This window comes from Athene noctua, chromosome 1 (assembly GCF_965140245.1).
Source record: "Athene noctua chromosome 1, bAthNoc1.hap1.1, whole genome shotgun sequence".
Lineage (NCBI taxonomy): Eukaryota > Metazoa > Chordata > Aves > Strigiformes > Strigidae > Athene > Athene noctua.
Genome location: NC_134037.1, coordinates 62457882 through 62476403, shown reverse-complemented (window position 1 = coordinate 62476403; position 18522 = coordinate 62457882). Strand labels below are relative to the sequence as shown.

The window sequence follows — 18522 nt, the reverse complement described above, 5'->3', positions numbered from 1 at the left end:
TTCTGCCCCATGACTATGTTCTGAATTGTGCCAGCAATGGCTCAGAGAGCGCCAATACCTCTTACAGAAGCAAAAGCTCTTGTTCCTACCAAATCTTCCACCTACTCAATGTTTTGCAGTCACTATCGGGAAACATGAACTGGGGCTGATATCAGCTGAGAAGTGGTAGCTTGCTGCAGTGACAGGTATCTTCCTCCAGAGCACCTTAGAAAATTTCTTAGGAGGTTTTAGCCTCTGCTTTGCAGGAGGTGGGAGAATCTTGCCCTGTAAGAGGTAGCAGCTCCCAACTTTTACTGAGGTCATGTAGTTGGGAAGGAGGCCACAAGTGCTGCCAGAGTTCGATACTACAGTAACTCAAATATCACTTGCTCCTATCAGCACCAGTCTCACTAGTTAATGGGATTTCCCTGGGCGGCTTATAGTGTTTTTAGTGAATTGTTTTCATTTATTTATTTTTGTAGATCTGACATTTAGTATAACCTTTTGCATACATTCAATGCTACGCTCTCCCAGGTTTTTTTCCATGTCTGCTTCATTACTACTTCAACTACAGCAGGAAGTTTTTTAATAGGTTTTTCTTTCTATTTACTTTGAAACCTCCCTTTCCAGATACAGATGCAAGCAAAACACTAATATTATTATTATTAGAAGTGTAAGTGTACCATATCATTCTCCTGTTCACAGACAGAGAGGCACAGTCTTCCTCTCAGGAACATGGTTATAGGATAGATCAATACTGTCAGGAGCAGTAAAAGTTCATGACTTACGTTGACAGTTCCTTGCATCAAGAGCATCGCCAAAATATCCCTCAGCACACCTCTCACAATATTGGCCTGTTGTACCCGGCTTACATATCAGGCAAGCACCAGATAAGCTGTCACAGCTGCCAGGAACGGAGAAGTCAAGGTTGTCATTACATTGGCATGGCTGGCACGATCCCCCTGGTATTAAAGGTTGTCCAAAATAGCCTTCTGCACACCTAAGTAAGAGACATCACCAGTTAGGACCCTTAAATAATCCTCTTATTAGAAAAATTTAATTTTGTTGCCTCACTAATCACCAAAAATTATTTTATTTTTTTTCAAATATTTCTTAAGTCTTTATTCTTTCTCCATCCTTCTCCTTTTTAACAACACTGTAGATACAGTACCAGCTGAAATCCTGCCAGTCCTGCTAATAATTAGACTTCAGTGGGAGAAAAATCTTGTCACTGGAGACAAAGCATAGTAAGAAATCCCGTCGATTGGCACACTAGAAGAATTCAAGTCCATGTTAGATAGGCTTTGTATTTCAGCACACCATGTCTAGATGTTCTGTATTCATTTATCAGCAAGCTTGATGATTTTTTTTCCCCCTCTACCTTAAAAACTTGTTTAGTTTAGAAAAACAGGTTTAGAAAGTAATACAGATATAAATATGTTTACCTAACAAGATTCTCCTCTGACTTAGTCTTCCCCTGATCTACTGCATGGTCAGATTTGTTTAGTTAATGAACTGCTAAACTCTGCATATAGGTAAGCAACAAAAAGATTGCTCACTATCACAGAAACTATGTCTGTGTGTACTATACCTTTCATATTTTAACAGAGATGTTTAAAGCTATCACCTTCTTTTCTACCTTGCCCACCAGCAATTTCCTGTGATTACCATGTAAAACAGGTTAGTGAATCTGACCTAACACGAGTGTGTATTTAAAGCAAATTTCTACTCGTCTCACAGTCCATTTCCTATTTATATTCTGGTCTGCTTTCCCTTTCCATTACATTTGCTCACACTTCATAGTAAGAGCAAGTTGTAGATAGTGAAGAAAAAGAAGAAAATTGCCCAGTTCCAGCTAATGAAGTTATTCATGTGCATCTCAGATGAACTCCAATTAGTGTTAAGAAAACAGAAACTACATAAAACATATTGCATAAATTAACGTTTCCTACGGTTTTAAAGTCGGTTTGAATGCAGCTCTAATGTACATAGATGTCCCTTCTGCTTTGTAATAGAAATGGATGGTATGGTCAAGCAAGGATTTTGCATACCATTCTACCATGGGAATGCAGAGCCCCACTATGCTTGCACTCTTGTCCCTTTATGCTCATCAAGTTAATCCTTTTCCTTGCATCCAGAATATCTCATGAAGCTCCCAACTGGATCATAAACTAAGCCATCTAAACATTTATTAATTATTATTCAACATCATTAACAAAGAACATAGAAATGGACAACTGAGACAAGGGAGGAAATTATAGTTGTATCTAATTGAACAGATTTTTGTAGTAAGATATTACACAAAGTAGGATTTGTTCCATTCTCTAAAAATACCCACAATGCAGACCATAGATGAATATATGTGTAAATAGTCCAGTGGTTTGGGTGCATGTAAACACTCAAGAATGTGAGTAAAATTTTCACAATCTAGCCCACTATGCTTTAGTCCTTTAGTATAGCCATCTCTCAAAATTACCTCCTCATAGTAACAAAACATCAAAAACTCATCATTAGAATAATTCAGGCATTTTATTTTCAGAATCTGTCACGAATGTAGTCACGCATTGTACCTCCTTGTATTCCCTGCAAAGAAGTTGATATTTTTCCTTTGGATAGGAGATATTTCAGCAATTACAAAAGACGTGATTTTTAGCTTACTTTCACTGAAACAGATTGGTTTTTTTCCAGAGATAATATCTCAGTTACAAAGGCCAGGAACATCTCTCAATACATGTAATAATTAATAGCCACGTTTTATCAAAGCCAAACAATAAAGATAATTTATGCAGTTATCTTATTTTACCTAAAACAGACTATGTCTGAAGTTCACCCACGCTTTGCTGAGATCTTTTTCACTTATTACTGGCATATTTGTCATAAACCTGTATTTTTTGGTGATACTAATCTATTTGACTTCCTTAATGCGGATTCATTTTTCTCTTTCACTTTCATTTAGGGGTTAGTTCTGTATCTGATAGCACTCCCAGAAACTTACCAAGGAGTTCACAGAAAAAAATACTCCAGGGATTTGTGAGAAATGCACTGCTAATCATTTCCTTCTATAATAGCAGGAGACCTTGTTAACTCTTTTTATTCTCATCAGTTTAGACTTTGCTAATTAAAATTAGCAAAGCCCACTACCATCACATAGCTATGTTCTACTTACATACATACATAATCTCAAATCCAGATTCAAGATGATCATGAAAGTAGGAGTAAACCAGTTAAGGTTAAAAGAAAACTGTGTGCATGTATCTATGTGTAAATTCTTTCACTTTTTCTCCCACTTCTCCTGAAGTTGCAGGGCAAAATTAAAAAAATCCACTTTCACTAATTCCATCTTTATTCCCTTAAGGACATTTCTACTTTCAGCTACTCTTCTCAGATTCAAAGCATTACATATTTGGCAAGGTTCATAATAAAAAAAAGAAAAATCACAATAAAGTACGTGGCACAGAAAATTATATTTATGTATTACACAAAATACATATCTAAAGAAATTACTGTTAAGTACAACAGAATAGCCCTGAGAGTTAAAAATAAACAAAAATAGGAGCAAAGGCAGTGAAGAAAGATTCTTTCCATTTTTTTCTTCCTCTGTGCTGACCTTTACCCTCAAATGCAGGTGTGTCTGTGACAGACACTGTTTTGTTTTTATTTGGCATAACCGGTACCAAATACAGGGCTATTATATAAATATATTTGTACCTATGTTTACTGGGTCTGGCTGGGATGGAGTTAATTTTCTTCAGCAGCCTGTATAGTGCTGTCTATATACACACAAACACAAGCCTATTTGATACATTTCTTTATATTTACCGGAAAAAAACCCTTGAGACAGAGTTAATTTAGGCTGCAAATCCAAACACTTTAAAGTCTGGAAATACTATTTTTACATTTGCTTTGAAACTTCTGTGCATTCAACCTTTTGTGTACAAAATCAGGCAAAAGCCCTGTGGAGAAATGTCATGTGAACACCCAGTTAAAAATCTCAACTAAGGTCCACAGCACTGATGTGATTGTTGTATGACCAACTATAAATCTTGCATTTTTTAACATCAGAGTGCTTACCTTTGTAAGCTGTAAACAATCCTGCCCAACCCATTTGTTGTATCAAATCTCCCGAATGTTTGACCCTTTCCCCAAGAGCACTGCAATACAGACTTGTACTTCTGGCACTAGTGGTAGAATTATATTAGCTAGAAGGAGCAGCAGGTTGAAGGCAAGAGACCCACAGGAGACTGTGGCCGGTGGCACTCTGTGCTAGATGTGAAAACTGGGGAAGGGGGGAAAGGAAGGACATGACTCAGCTCACCCTTCTCCTTCCACTTAAGTTACACGGACCTCCTATTTCTCCTTCTAGGAGGAAAAGGTCACTGGAACCATATTCATAAATAAAGGATTGATAACAGGAGAAGCTACTCTCATCTATTTTGCTTCTTTTCCCTAAAACTGTGTGGTCTTGTCTTTATCAAATCTGTGTAGCTGGAAAATGTCTATCATCATCCTCTAAAGGTGCTGGGCTCAAAAGGCAGCTTTTTGACATTCTCATACATCGTTTCTATGGAGTGCGGAGAGCGTCTGTCCTACCTCATACCCCTTGGGAAAGTGAGCAGTGAGCAAAGAAAGAACAGAAGTCTAATTTGCTGGGGAAAAGGATAAAATGTGGAAGCTGGGCTTTCTATACAATTATAGTATGGGGTAACTCCCAACACAATTTATATCTGTTTATATCAATTACTTTGATGGTGTTATGAGCTAGACCCCTCAGAACATTGAGCAACTTTGGCAACCTTTTCCTGAAGAGTTCAAGTAAGAAAAGTACCAAATCTTTTTGAGATTTTACAACTCAGATGTGTGCATGCGCGCATGCGTGTGTGTATATCTCTCTCTATATATCTATAAAAGACCTCATCTCCCTAGGGGACAGAAGATAATTTTGGAGGCTAAATAAGTACAATATTGCATATGCTCACTTCATACTTGGTATGTCATGATAATTTAGGACTGTTCAGTTAATGAATGATGTGGCTCAGATCCCTTGTCACTTTGCAGTTGCTAAAATGAAAGAGAGCTCTTTTAGCAATTATACAGTCACTATTAATAGCAAAAGGAAACATGCTTTCTCCTGTTCATTATTATTGACAGCTGAGGCATTTCCAAGCAACTTGTTACAATTAAAAGCAAATACTTCTATGAGCATTAGAATGAATGGTCTAATTTCCAATGGATTTATATCTCATGATTACAAGGCTAAGGGCTGATTATTTGCTGTAGGATGTTGCTATTCAGCAGGGAGTAATCCCTCAGGCTACAGCAGTGCTTTTTCCTTGCCCTGTGAAAGTTTTCTTATGGGCAGAACATTTAATAATCTCCCTTGTTCTCTCTCTCTCTCTCTCTCTCTCATGTATTCTCTGCTGTTTAATCAGGTGTGAGTTCACAATGTATTCTCCCCCTTAGCTACAACATGTCCTGATTTATTAACCACTATTCAGCCACTTCTTTCCACAAAACCTTCAGGAACAATTATTATCTTTGAGACCTCCTACCCTTCTGTCAAATTTGGTTGAAATTGACCTACAAGTTCAAATGTCTTTGCAGGCAGCCAGACAGACATCCACAAAAAGATCACACTAGCCTCATTTCCTTAGGAAATCAGGCTAAAATCCAAGACTGCCACTTAGATTCTGTCCTACTGCATCTGCAGCCTGTGCTCCACTCAGAAATAGCACTTGTTGCTAATGGAAGCTGTCAATGACCCTGCATTGACAAACTGCCATCAAAGTGCTCTTGATGTGATTTATTCCTGCCGTCATTAACTTCACAGCCCACTAGCTGAAAGAAGGTGATGACTTCCAAGACAGACGGGAAAAGACAGGCAGAAATAGCACGCAGCAGGAGCAGACTCAGTGATGATGGGTGGAAACAGGTGACAGCCTCCACTCTCATTTCAGGACAGACACAGCACAACAGGGGATTTAAAAGGAAGTAGTTGCAAATGTAAATTGGGAAGGCAGGACTGGAGGGTGATTCATAGCATATGGTCAGGTTCCTGCTTTTCTGGTTGGCTCTTCCTCTTGGTTCATTCCTATTTCTCCTCATTCCAGCCCAAATATTGTAAGTCTTCATTCAGAAACCTTACCTTTTTTTAGGGTTTATGTTGGAAAAATACTGCAAGCAGCTCATGGAAGTGCCAAATGGCAAAAGCCTTCTAAAAACCAGAAGTGGCATGTTTTCAGGACTCATAACTGTCTAGCCAGGTGTTAGACAGTTATCTGGCTCCCCTGGCTCCTCTTAAAAAGGTGCCATTTGCAGGGTCGTGGGGGACTGGGATCATGGAGACAAAGCCAATGCTGATTTATCATGACCTCCAAACTACTAGCAGAGGTCCCCTGTCACACTAACAGCTCTTGAAAGCTGTTCCATCCATGTGAAATCCCAAGGGACTGAAAGGCGTGCAGACACAGTGATGATATCTCTTGTCTATGAGGTCTCACCTCCTGTGGAAGGGGGTTCCCAGGAGCTTAGCACCAGCACTCACACTAGCCTTCTGTTTCATTTAAATTCTCCATGTGATCCTTTCAGAATAACCGGATATAAGAAGGGGAGAGAACCTTCTGTCTCAGTACTAACATGTCATTCAGACCTGTCACAGCCAAAGACAGGCGAGACACATTTTTTTTGTTTGTCTTTTGTATAGGTAGTAGTAAGTGTAGGCAATATATATGGAGCTTTTGTATGTATTTGACAAAGAGGAATTATCTTTTTTTGTCATTAAAACCTAGCTTGTGCTACTTGCTAAATAAAGACCGCAGCAGGAAACTATAAGTAACAAAAATGCAAAGTATGATTTAAAAAAAATAATTAAAATCAATAAATTATTAGAAGAACTGTATTTCTGCTGCATATTAACTTTTTACTAATGCCAAAAAGAGGCATCAGTAAATTATTGCATACATGATTCACCATGCTCTGAACATTCAAATGACAAAAGAGACAAAATAATTATAAAAATCTCAGAAGAGTGACAAAAAAAGCTAAAAAAAATCATATTTAAAAAAGACTCTTCTCAGAAAATGCTTCTTGGAAGCTTTGCACTTTATCACAAAGTAATAAAACAAGCACTGGAAATATGCAAATGCATGGACAATATCAGAAGAAGATGCACAGGAATTACTTCAGTGAGTTTCAGAACACAGGAATGAGGACAAGAAGGGGAAGTAATAAAAAGGTGTAGCAGTTCCATGCAAGCAATACTTTTGTTAAAAGCATGGTGCTTGCTTACCTTTCACAGCGTGGTCCCACGTACCCAGCTGGGCATTCATTGCATATTAATCCACGACTTCGGTCAAAATGGCATGTTGGGCTAAAGCTGTGTTGTTGATATTGGGTAAGAAGTGGGACAAACAAGAAACATAAAGGAAATATTGTTAGCAGCATAGCTCTTTCCACTTCAGAGATCATTAATTTGCAAAACAGTGCTCAGGAAAAGTGATTCTGGTCTAGGACATGGGGCTTAAGTTTGACTCCAGGAAACAGAATTTGGAATGACTCTGCTATTTCTGCAACACTGAATATAGAGTAACGGATGGCAGCATCCCAAAAGCCTGTTATTATGGGACTTGAGCCTGCCACCGAGTGGTCTGGATACCATTATAAAGGCAGGAATGTACAGCTGTTTGTTTGTGCCCCTGAGGGCCTGGCAAAACAATCTATGCTATAATGTGCCCCTATATAAATCTTTCTGAAGGACAACTGATTTGAAAGTCCAGTTAACTTTCTGTATAACAGGCTGTGAAAGAAACCCAGTAAACAAGGGAAGGGGCAAAAAGAGAAATATATGGTGTGGCTTCCCAGCAAGTGCATTTGAGTAAACTGAGTGCCAGCGACCTTAAGCAACAGGCCATACAGGCACACTGAAGTTTAAGAATAGCTTAATCTTTTAAGAGTAGAAAGCTTTGCCTCTTTGCTATGCTCTACTTATTTTTAGCTGTTTTTTTTATAAATAGGGGTATCATAGGCATTTGGAAGTTCCACCTCTCAATGTCCACGTTTAACGTGAACTGCGCTTCTTCGCTGCTTAACATTTTGCTTTCTGTAGTCTTTCTCCCTTAATACACTATTATGAGGAAACCTCCTGACACTCTGAAAGACATCGCACAGAAGAGACAACTTGTTCTTCTATCATCTGGAATTACTATTAGAGACAGAGACATATGAACAACTTTGTAGAGCCTCATCTATATAAAGGTAATCAATTATGGTCAACCAAATAGAAAAAGGAAAAAAAAAAGAATGCAAGCAGGTTCCTAGTGGGGTGACTATTCACAACAGGACAACAAAGCACCTATCTGAAAAGAAGACACTAAATTTATCTTCTGTAACCTAGGAAAACAGAAGTTAAGAAGGAATATAATTACTCTAACAAAGACATCAAAAGGAAGGTATAATTCAAGGTAAAAGTTAAAGCTACAATAATAACAAATAGACATAATCTGACCTTGGATAAATTAAAGCAGGATGTATGATGAAAGTTTCTGGAAAATAATAGGCACAGGGAAGACAGAAAAGTTTAATTAGGATCACGTAATGTGATTACCTACCGGTGACTGGACCCCACTTCTCAAAAGTCATCCATCCTATGATCTGATCTCAGTTACTCTTTATTCTGTTTATGTTATAGATTATTTCAATTTATAAATATCCTGTCTGTTATAGGGCAAGTTATCCCACAGACATAAAAGAGATCAGAAGGAAAAATGTGGGAATGTCAGGTCCAGTAAACATAGACAGGTATTGGGATTTTCCTCTTTCCCGTAAGGATTATGTTTGCGTTATTTTGCAAAGTCATTCAATTAAGAATAGATTCACGAATGCATGAGGAGCCAGTTGAAGAAACAATCATAATTCATTCTATTTTTAAATAGGAATTAAAGCAATTTTCAACTGAGGCACACATTATCATTGAATCTAATCAGCAGCACCTGACTTATTTCAAATAAGATCCTGCTTGTCAGTCCCAACCTCACTCTTTCTAAGAGCTACATGGGAAACTTTGTGGAGATGCTATCACAACTCATTATAGCATTGCACAAGATTGACTGTACCACAGTTCCATCAGGAGCTCTGAATTCAACCGCATAAATTTTAAAGATAACAATAATTAAGTACTTATTATTACTAAGCAATAAGAATTAATAGTAGAATTTTCCATGTTTTAAGGATTATGCTCAGACCAAGCACCCTTTGATTCTTCCTCTGACTTAATAGTCATTCCACATCTGAACACTAAACATTAACATATTGAGAAATTCCCATCTGCATACTATAAAGGAAAAACGTGATAGCAGGATGAGAAAAGAAGAGCTTATCTTCCTGATTACTCAGAATCTCATTACTCGCTAGTCATAAATACTAATGAACAGTGTGTATTGATCTGTCAAACCGAGCTTTGAAAAATCTTAGCCCCTCTTGATTCACCCTCACTCTCTTCAGTTCTTACATAAGGTAACAACATTAATACCAGTTAGGACATGGGACAACGGTATGGGTATATATGTGAAAGGTCTGTGTTGGGAAGCAGAGCTTCCTAAAGGCTTACAGGTACATTATAGAAAACATCTCTTGGGAATAAGTTTGTCATTTTACTTAATTCTTCAGGAAAATATTGAGACCAAACTGAATTCCTAGTTCACATGCTATGAGTTTACTTGTGACCTTTCCAGGATGAGTGAGATATTGTCTATCTTCCATTTCCAGCAATATAACATTCCTGTCAGGGTCTTCATTACTCATAATATCATTATCACCACTTCAAGAGAAAAGCAGTAGTTATCCCAGACATCTACATCTGGTAGAAAGAATACATCAGTATGTCTGATAATTTCTACGGAAGAAACTCGTTAAAGATTAAGACTGTTAGAACAGTTTGTAAGAGTGATGCATTAATGAAAAGAGGTAAGATGAAGAAGTCAAGCGTGCACTACATAAGCCATTTATAACCACCATTGATCTCATTTGCCTCATATAAGTACAGATATGGAGATATATGCAAGAAGAGGAAAATATAGCCCAGGATCTAGAAAACAAGCTTAGACAATTTAATTTTAGCTTCCTGATTTGGCCAAGAATTCTTTCCTGACATATGGCAAGTCACTTATCACTGTTGTGCTTCAGAAGGCAGTTTTATGATTGGCTTCAGTGATTCCATATGGAAACTGCTGCCATTAGAAAACAGGAGAGGGAATGAGCAGCAGTTAAGTCAGCTTAAGTTAACTATAGAACACCACCATTACCACTATGTTTCTAAAATGGATAGAACAGTTGTCCTCCACCTTATGTGGCATTGCAAAGAAAAATACTTGGTGCTGTGAAAACAGTGATGGGAACTATTATAAACATCATAAAGGAATAAGACACTTCTATAAAAGGCAAAGCTAATTTCTTGATAGAAATCTATCTCTGAGGTTCATTACATGGACAACATTCTCTGTGTACCAGGAACTCAGTATTAAGCTTAGAGACCTACAGTTGTGCTGTCATGACATGTTAGAAATTAAATACTACAGGAATTAAAATCTATAAGCAGCTATTTATATCATTTGAACTTAAATAAGTCACTTGTTAGGTTGTTCAGAAATAACATGACATATACTACATCTGTACAGTGACATGGGCTTGGTAGAAATATCTTTATTTTTCATGTGAAGGATGTGTGAAGGAATCTGAATTGTTTACATATATTATCCCTAGCATACAAAACTCACTGCCAACTAAGGAAGTAGTCTAACAGCTTTAAGAGCCTCTTTTTCCCTCGTAAACAAATTTAATGATTTGTCTAGAACTGTAAAGTCATGAGAGCTTGAACGTTACAATGAGTTCTACAAAGCCTGAGGATGTTGTTCACAGTTTTGCTTTTGTCCATTTTAGAAATAGGAAGCTACTGCACAGTTCTAATGTGGAGTTAAACTTTGTAGGGTTCAGGACTCCCACAGTTTCACAGTTCAACAACATTTATATTCTTTGTTTTGAATCTATATTTTTCAGGAAAACAAAATATTTAAAAGGGGACTCTTGGTCAATTAAAAAAAAAAAAAAGTAAAGCAAAGCAGCCAGAACTCTGGGGAATACGTAATAGAGGTCTCCAGGCATTTTGCCAATAAAAAACTAAATTCAATCTATTTGACTTGGTTTGTTGCACATCTGCACAAGACAAAAATGTGATAGTGTTTTCCTTGCTTTGAAAGTACAGCATTCTCAAACAAGAGAAAAATAACTAATTAACTATGCAAGAAAATACTAAGTATGTGAAAGCAATGAGGACATCGGAGGAACCATGCCTGAGCAGCAGACATAATAAACCCATATATAACTAATAAAACCAACCAAAAAGCTGTGAAAACAGAAAGGTGGGCTCCCATGCTACAATCCCCTGGAATTTTTGCTGATTAGTGGTTAGATTATTCCTGCCCTGATCAGTGAAGTTTTAATAGGACATAATGCCACTGCAGGCAACAGAGTTAGCCTGAACTACTTAAGAGCAAAATCTGGTTCAGCTGGGCCCTATGTTGGGACAATGCTATTCAGTTGATGTTCTTCTCTTCTTGTATCTTGCAGAGCGCTCTCTGTGTGGGTGATAGCCATGCATTTTGCCCTGTAAATCTTAAGAAATACTCTTTATACTCTTGAATAGTAAAGTACGTTTCATTGACAGAATCTGACTTCTGTTTTGGGAAAAATGGTGTGAAATGAATGATGCAGGGCTGAAGGGAAAAGAAAAATAAAAAGCTCCAGTGGATTTATGAGCTCCTACAGCCACTTAAAACTTTTAAGCTGTGTGAAGAGCTTGGGATGGGGCAGCCTCTATCCATAGTTTACAATCTTCCAGTACAATCCTACGCTCCTGAAATGCTTATATGGACTAAATGTGATTCCTGATCTTCCTGAACATTTCTTTGATGCGTTGTACCACAGCAGCTCTTCTATATAATCTGGACACGTGATACTTAGCAGTAGGGCTCCTTTTCTCTGAAGCCATACTGGATGGCATAGACCAAATGTGCCAATTCAAACTGATACACATAATTTCCTTTTTTTTTTTTTTTTAAAAAAAATAAATGCACAAGAAAAGCTACCCAGACAACATTCAGAACAGTTTTTTTCAACTACATCATGTCAAATGATTTTGGTATTGTTACTTTCCACATACTGACTGGGACTAAACATACTAAAAAATTGTGCAAGCTACTTGTTCTATTAAATTGTAGGTAGCAAGTAGCAGAGGCAGGCTTCTATGATGAAGAAAACATTTGTTCTTAGATCAGTTTCGATTAACTTTTCACTATTGCTTTTATTTAATAAAACAAATTTATAGTGTTTATTCTGAGATATGTTGAGAAAATATTTTCACTCACAAGATCTAAAACTGAATTCAGACTCCAAACAAATAAACATTATCACTGAATGTTGACTGGAAGAAATGGAAAATTAAAAGCAGAAGAAATCACTATTTTATCTGATCAATATAAATTGATTTAAAATGTCAGTATTAAAAACTCCACACATCAAATCTATAACTTCAACTTTAAAACTAGAAACAACTACTCTTAAGGACGACAGCAAAGCAAACACTAGTTATTGATTCAAAGAGCAGTCATTCCAATTCTAGTTTGCTCTTTCTAGCCCAGTCTCATTCAGCTTTTATCTTGATCTTTGCCTCTCTGTGAAGCTAAGCACTCTACACAATTGTAAAAAGAGAATAACAATTTATAGTACAGAATATATTATTTAAGACAAAAAATCTCACATGTACCTGCAAAAGTATAAAACAAAAAGTTATGCAATTTACTACCTGAAAAGTGTAATATGCAATAAATATATATCTTACTTGTTAGAAGGCATACTTAGAGGGCAAGCACACAACTGACAGTCTTCTGCTGTCCCCTTAGTAGGATCACCATAGAAGCCAGGAAGACATCTGTCACAATATGAACCACCTGTGTTGTGTTTGCAGTCCTAACCAGAAGGCAAGAGGTACAAATTCACAGTTAGAGAACTTGGATATGCAAAGTTCCTGAAAGTCATTCACCTAGCCCATCTTCTTGACAGGATACAACATATATTCTAATTTTCTGGTTGTGGTTAAGAACCAGTTCTAGAACTCAGCTGTCACACTCAGTGCTTCATATGTGTCAGGTATTTGTGTTCTTTTGGATAATTTTTCTTTATGTAAAACAAAAAGAGTATTTAACTGCAGACCTTTATCTTTCCACCATGCAACAGCTGTATTAATATTTTAGTTTGCTGAAAGAAAACCAACCTTCAGAGCAGCACAAACCAAAATTGCAGTCTTGTAACAGACCATATTTTGTGACAAACAGTTTTCAGGTGTTGATCCCAGAAATACAGCCCAGACTACAGAATTTATAAAAATTAAGTCTTACATTTCATATCTAAGTGCATTAGATCCTTTTACAAGGTACATGGCTAGCAGTATACGAAATGTATTTGTGAACAGCAGCAAAGCCTGAATTAATTAATACTTGTTTGCTAGAGCAGCATCCAGACTCTATTTTATGAGTAGAAACAAGCATAATTATACTGTATATAGAGCCCTATCCAACAGTTTATGTTCCTGTACATAATACAAGAGACAGTTTGTCTGAGGATATGAAACATCCAACATAAAAATGGCATCACTAGATGTGCATTTTTGTATATAACCTTTAGCCTGATCTCAAATTAAATATCTTTTTGCATAATGGGAATTGGTCCTCTGAGAATAGGCTTCTAGTGAAGAACCAAGTTTTAAAGAATAATTACCCCTTCTACTCTTCTTCCCCCTTGCCATATAGGATTTAGAAATTCTAAATAATTTGGCAGGATCCATGATAGGCTCAGAAAATTAGTTTTCTGGCTTAAACCTCCTTTTTTTTTTTGCCACATTTTTAGCACACCACACTATTCCTTTCACTGCTCATTGTTACAGGATACCCAAGTGTAGTCCTTCAACAGTGTAAAACCAGAGGAAAGCAGGAGAAAAGGTTTTGGCTCTTAAATGCCATCTTGATGTGGAGTATAGACTCTAAAAGCATATGGCAACTCGAAAAGGCCAAAATGAAACCTATGAGAGAGATTTTATTTAATGGGGTGTGTTATAATCTGATTTAGACAATGGGCCAGATCAAATCTAGAATCTGCTTAACCTAAGTTGCTGCTTAAGAACTCTTGAGGTTTGTTTTTCTTAAAAGTGTTGGTATTTTCAAATACTTTTAAGAACACTTTAAAATTGTTTTCTCATTTGCAATAAATCATGTATATGTTACTGACATATTTAACAGCCTTACTGTCTGAAAGACCTAATGTATCCTCAATAAAGGACAAAGAAAATGACGCTATTCTAAGGAACACTAACTTCTTCATGACTTTCCAGGATTGCAATGATTTGTACTGCTTTTTTTCATTGTGTCCTGCATAGCCAGTACCATACATTTGGACAGCTGAAAAAGCACAATACCCTTTTCAGTCATGAGCACTGGAGCCTCCAGAAATGCTGTTTGCTTTTTTTAACGGGTGCATTCTTATTGCTTATGTATATAATCAGCATATCTTTGAAATGAAAGCATTAGTTACAATATTACATTTTAACATAGTTGGTAGATTGTGAACTAATACTAACTATTGAGAGTCTTAGTCAAACAAAATTATGGCTTTAGAACCATCACCTGGGTTAAATTCTACTTCATCAGGTCATTTAAGTCCATTTGATTGTTACTTCAAGTGCTGTCATTCAAAAAGAATCTACTGGCCATACTGAAAAAGTAGCTGGGAACATTAAGATATGCTTTTAAAAAAAGATGTGACAAAAATAATTTAAGTGTTTCAAAAGAAAAATTCTTTGCAATTCAACTTTTTAAAGGCATCATGTCAAATTATTTGTACTTTTCCTGAAAAATAATGGATTCTTCTTGTGTGTTAAGCTTAGCTTTAAATATCCTCAGACATATCTTAATGTTTTTGAAGAATATGAACGGCTTATATGTCAAGGATGTTATTAAAGTGAGAGCAGCTAACACACTATTTTAAAGCTATGCATCTCTTATAGAGTGGTATTTGGAGCTTCTGCTTTTTTAAAGTAAAAAACCTGAAAACTTCCATTTTGTAGGAAAACAATTCATATTACAAAGAGTTGACCTTCTCTTTGATGAATTATTTTCTGAAACTAACGTCAGTCATTTCCACGTACTGTGACTAATTCACGTCAATCTAGATCTCTGTATCTGCTTACTTTCTTATCATGAATCAATAAATTTAAAAACAAAAAAGGGCCCCACACATACAGTACCAAAATCTGAGCACATGTTGCACTGTGCATATATTAGAGTTTAGCTGAGAAATAACGATCTTGTGTGATCCTGTACTTTTCTCCCTGAGCCAGTCTGGGTTTTGCAGGACAAAGAACAAGGATTATGTAGTACACAGATGTGACATGATTTTGCTGTTGTCTTCAGTGATGGATTAAACTTTATACTGATTTGCCAAATTTACTGATCACTTTTAAGTACTGAAGTAGATGAGTTATTAGCCCTTCTAAAGGTATTATAAATACTCACAAAAAATTTGTGTTCTCTTGATATCAGTTGCTTGAACCTCAGTTTGAAACTTGCCACATGTACAGCAATGGTTTTGAGTATTATGCAGTCTAAGCAATGTCTATTTATACTGAGACTATTTCCTTAAAACATGCTTAAGCCCATGAAGCCTTAATTTCATGATCATAGGAACATTTAGTTGATAATTTTATGTCATGAGACTGGGTATAAAGATCATGATCAACCGTCCTTAACCTGCTCAGTACATTGTATTTGCTTCCTTTTTATTCCCTTGGAAATATAGTTTGTTCCAACACATTGATCTATTCCTTTGTAAATAAAGCTTGTTCCAACATATTGATCTAGTGGTTTTGGTAAAATCAATGCCTTGTTCCACAGAGTCATATACTTTGTGGCCAGGAACGATTTTATGCCAAAATCTTTATGCTTTCAAATTCCAGGTAGTGGATCTCAAACTACTTTGAATGCATCAATTTTCTGGATCTCTTTTATCTCCAAACACTATTAAACATTTAAACAACCTCTGAGTAAGTAAGACTGTGAAATTTATTTTTGTCCAAAATTTTATATACGACTCAGACCTTGTTGCCCAGAGACTTTATTGATGATGTCCTGGAGTGTGTTTTCCATTTCCTATCGAGCCAGCTCCCTTAGAAAAAAACAAATGAACATCTTTATGCCCAGTACCAGGAAACCCTAAATTCACACTGAAAACCACTCCTGCTTAGCTGCATGTGCAGCTGAGTGTATACAAATATGGAAAGAAACAGCGTGAATAGAAGGCTAGTGATGAAAATAAAACTTTAATCAGGGAGTATGACTGAGTCCAAGATAGTGCCTTTGGCATGCTGCTGCCCTTCCTCAGGGTATCTGTCACAGAGATAACCAGGGAAGCTGCTAGTTTAAGCTAGTTAAAGAAAGTAAAAGGGTAAGCCTGGGTGCCTATTTTAGCATATTCCCTAGCCATCTAGACTAGACAATCGTAGTACGTCTTTGGAAGCATGAATATGCCCTTCTGGCATTTTCAAACTACCATCATGTCAAGATTACATGGACAATTTGCTTTCCTGGTATTACAAATGCAATCAGGATGTTGCAGAGGTTTTACATAATTTTCATTTGTTGCATAGCCTATAATGCATTTAGCCTAGGATGTATCATTTTGTGTATATGAAGATGGGTGAAGACATTTTGTGGCTCCTGTGATGAACACCATCTAAAGCACATGTCCACTAGTTCTGACACTGGCCTCAACCTACAGGGTGTATGCTGTTTACACACAAAGGTATAAAATATAAATAGATGCCACTGGGGACTGCTCACTTAGCCATTTGAGCATATTTTAGGGGAGAAAAATCTGCTTTCAATGGGCTTACTAACAGGAACATAGTATCCTGCAATGAATGAAACACCTTGAAATGTGTTTGCTTTGCACAAGGTTTAGGTTTAACCAACCTCCTAGAGCTATCATAAATGTGTGTGTGTAACACTACAAAAGAGTACTTCTTAAAGTTAGAACTTGCCCTATGTACCAAAGCAGTTATGTATATCACAACGATAATGAGAATGATGTATCATGCAGCTCTCTATGTGATTGCTGCAGGGATCAAAGGGCTTCTTTGCAGGTTACTGCAAGATATGCATTAAAATGAGCTTCTTATACAGGCCTATGTTGAAGCAGATGATTTGAGCTTTTATCACGAGTCAAAAACATATTTCAGCTGCTTTTCAACTACATTTCAAAGCTAAGGAAGAGCAAAAAGAAGTATCATATCAGTAAATTAGGTGCCTAAATTGTCTGTTGTATTACTGAAAAAAACACCATGAATAATAATAAGGAGGCCAAAAGGCTGTGTAAACCTCAATAGAAAGAATGCCTTTGATGTGAAACATTTCTCTTTTTCAGCATTCAGACTTCTCTCTCTTTTACTTCAAAAGGCTTATGATCCAAATTGAATAGCAGCATTTAATAGCCTGCATAGATACTAACCAATCTATATAACTTCACGTACAGTTTTCAAAGTAAGCTGCAAGAAAATCCAGAACTGATTTTAAGCTCGCTGTGTGCCTCTTCTTTATAGCATGTTCTAGTATAAGTTCAGACATAACACATAAAATACACAATGCTTGATAACACATATAGATTAAAGTACATTTTCAACTGGTTATTCTCACTTCCTTGTCAGTGCTGTTATCTTTACACCAGAATGCTTTAAACATCAGAAGAGGGAGCTCTACTGTCTCAGTCAATAGTTCACATCAGCTGAAAAGTGCAAAAGTGCTACAGTATGCAACTATATGGCCTTTTCTCATATCCAGGCTCATGCTACAGACAAAAATAAAGAGGAAACTTGTGTGAGGGCTAAAACTTGAAGACACAGAAGCAAGCAACCTCAGAACTTGCAACTGGCTATGCACCCCTAAGCAAAATAGTCAATAGTTATGGTATACCTTGACCAGGATTCTCCTCTCCTTTTCTTTTCTGTTAATTGATTTTATGCCACACTGATGTTATAGACATCATAGCTGGAGGCTATGGTCATTGATGCAATAAATTTTATCTTTGTCGAGAAACATAAATACCTATTACTCTCGTGATAAACATTTTTATTGCATATAAGTGAAAGGATTCAAAACACGACTGTCATGTCATACATATTTTTCATCCTAGGTACTTTTTTAAGCCTTACAGTATAAGTAAATTGAGAATAATTTTAAACTTCTATTCATGAAAAAGCAATTTGAAAAATTCAGTGATCCACATATTAAGGATATCTTGTTTTGCACTGCAATGAGATTAAACATCTTGTATAGGCAAACAGGAAGAACAGTAATAACTGTAAGTGCCAAATTACATTGAAAAAAGTCTGGATTTTAATTTTGGATTTTTCCCAGAAGCTTTTCCTTAAGGAAATAAAAGGGAACATTCAGA

At 36.6% G+C, this 18522-nt stretch overlaps 1 protein-coding gene across 2 annotated transcripts in view; it reads right to left on the bottom strand.

Annotated features, from left to right (window-relative positions):
- LAMA2 (laminin subunit alpha 2) overlaps window positions 1-18522 on the bottom strand; it is a 383623-nt gene that overhangs the window by 137361 nt on the left and 227740 nt on the right. For both annotated transcript variants that reach the window (XM_074896288.1, XM_074896289.1), the window contains exons 17-19: window positions 12866-12993; window positions 7265-7351; window positions 768-979 (exon numbers count right to left, since the gene is read on the bottom strand). In XM_074896288.1, coding sequence (XP_074752389.1) covers window positions 768-979; window positions 7265-7351; window positions 12866-12993 — 427 coding nt within the window. The remainder of the gene's footprint in view (window positions 1-767; window positions 980-7264; window positions 7352-12865; window positions 12994-18522) is intronic.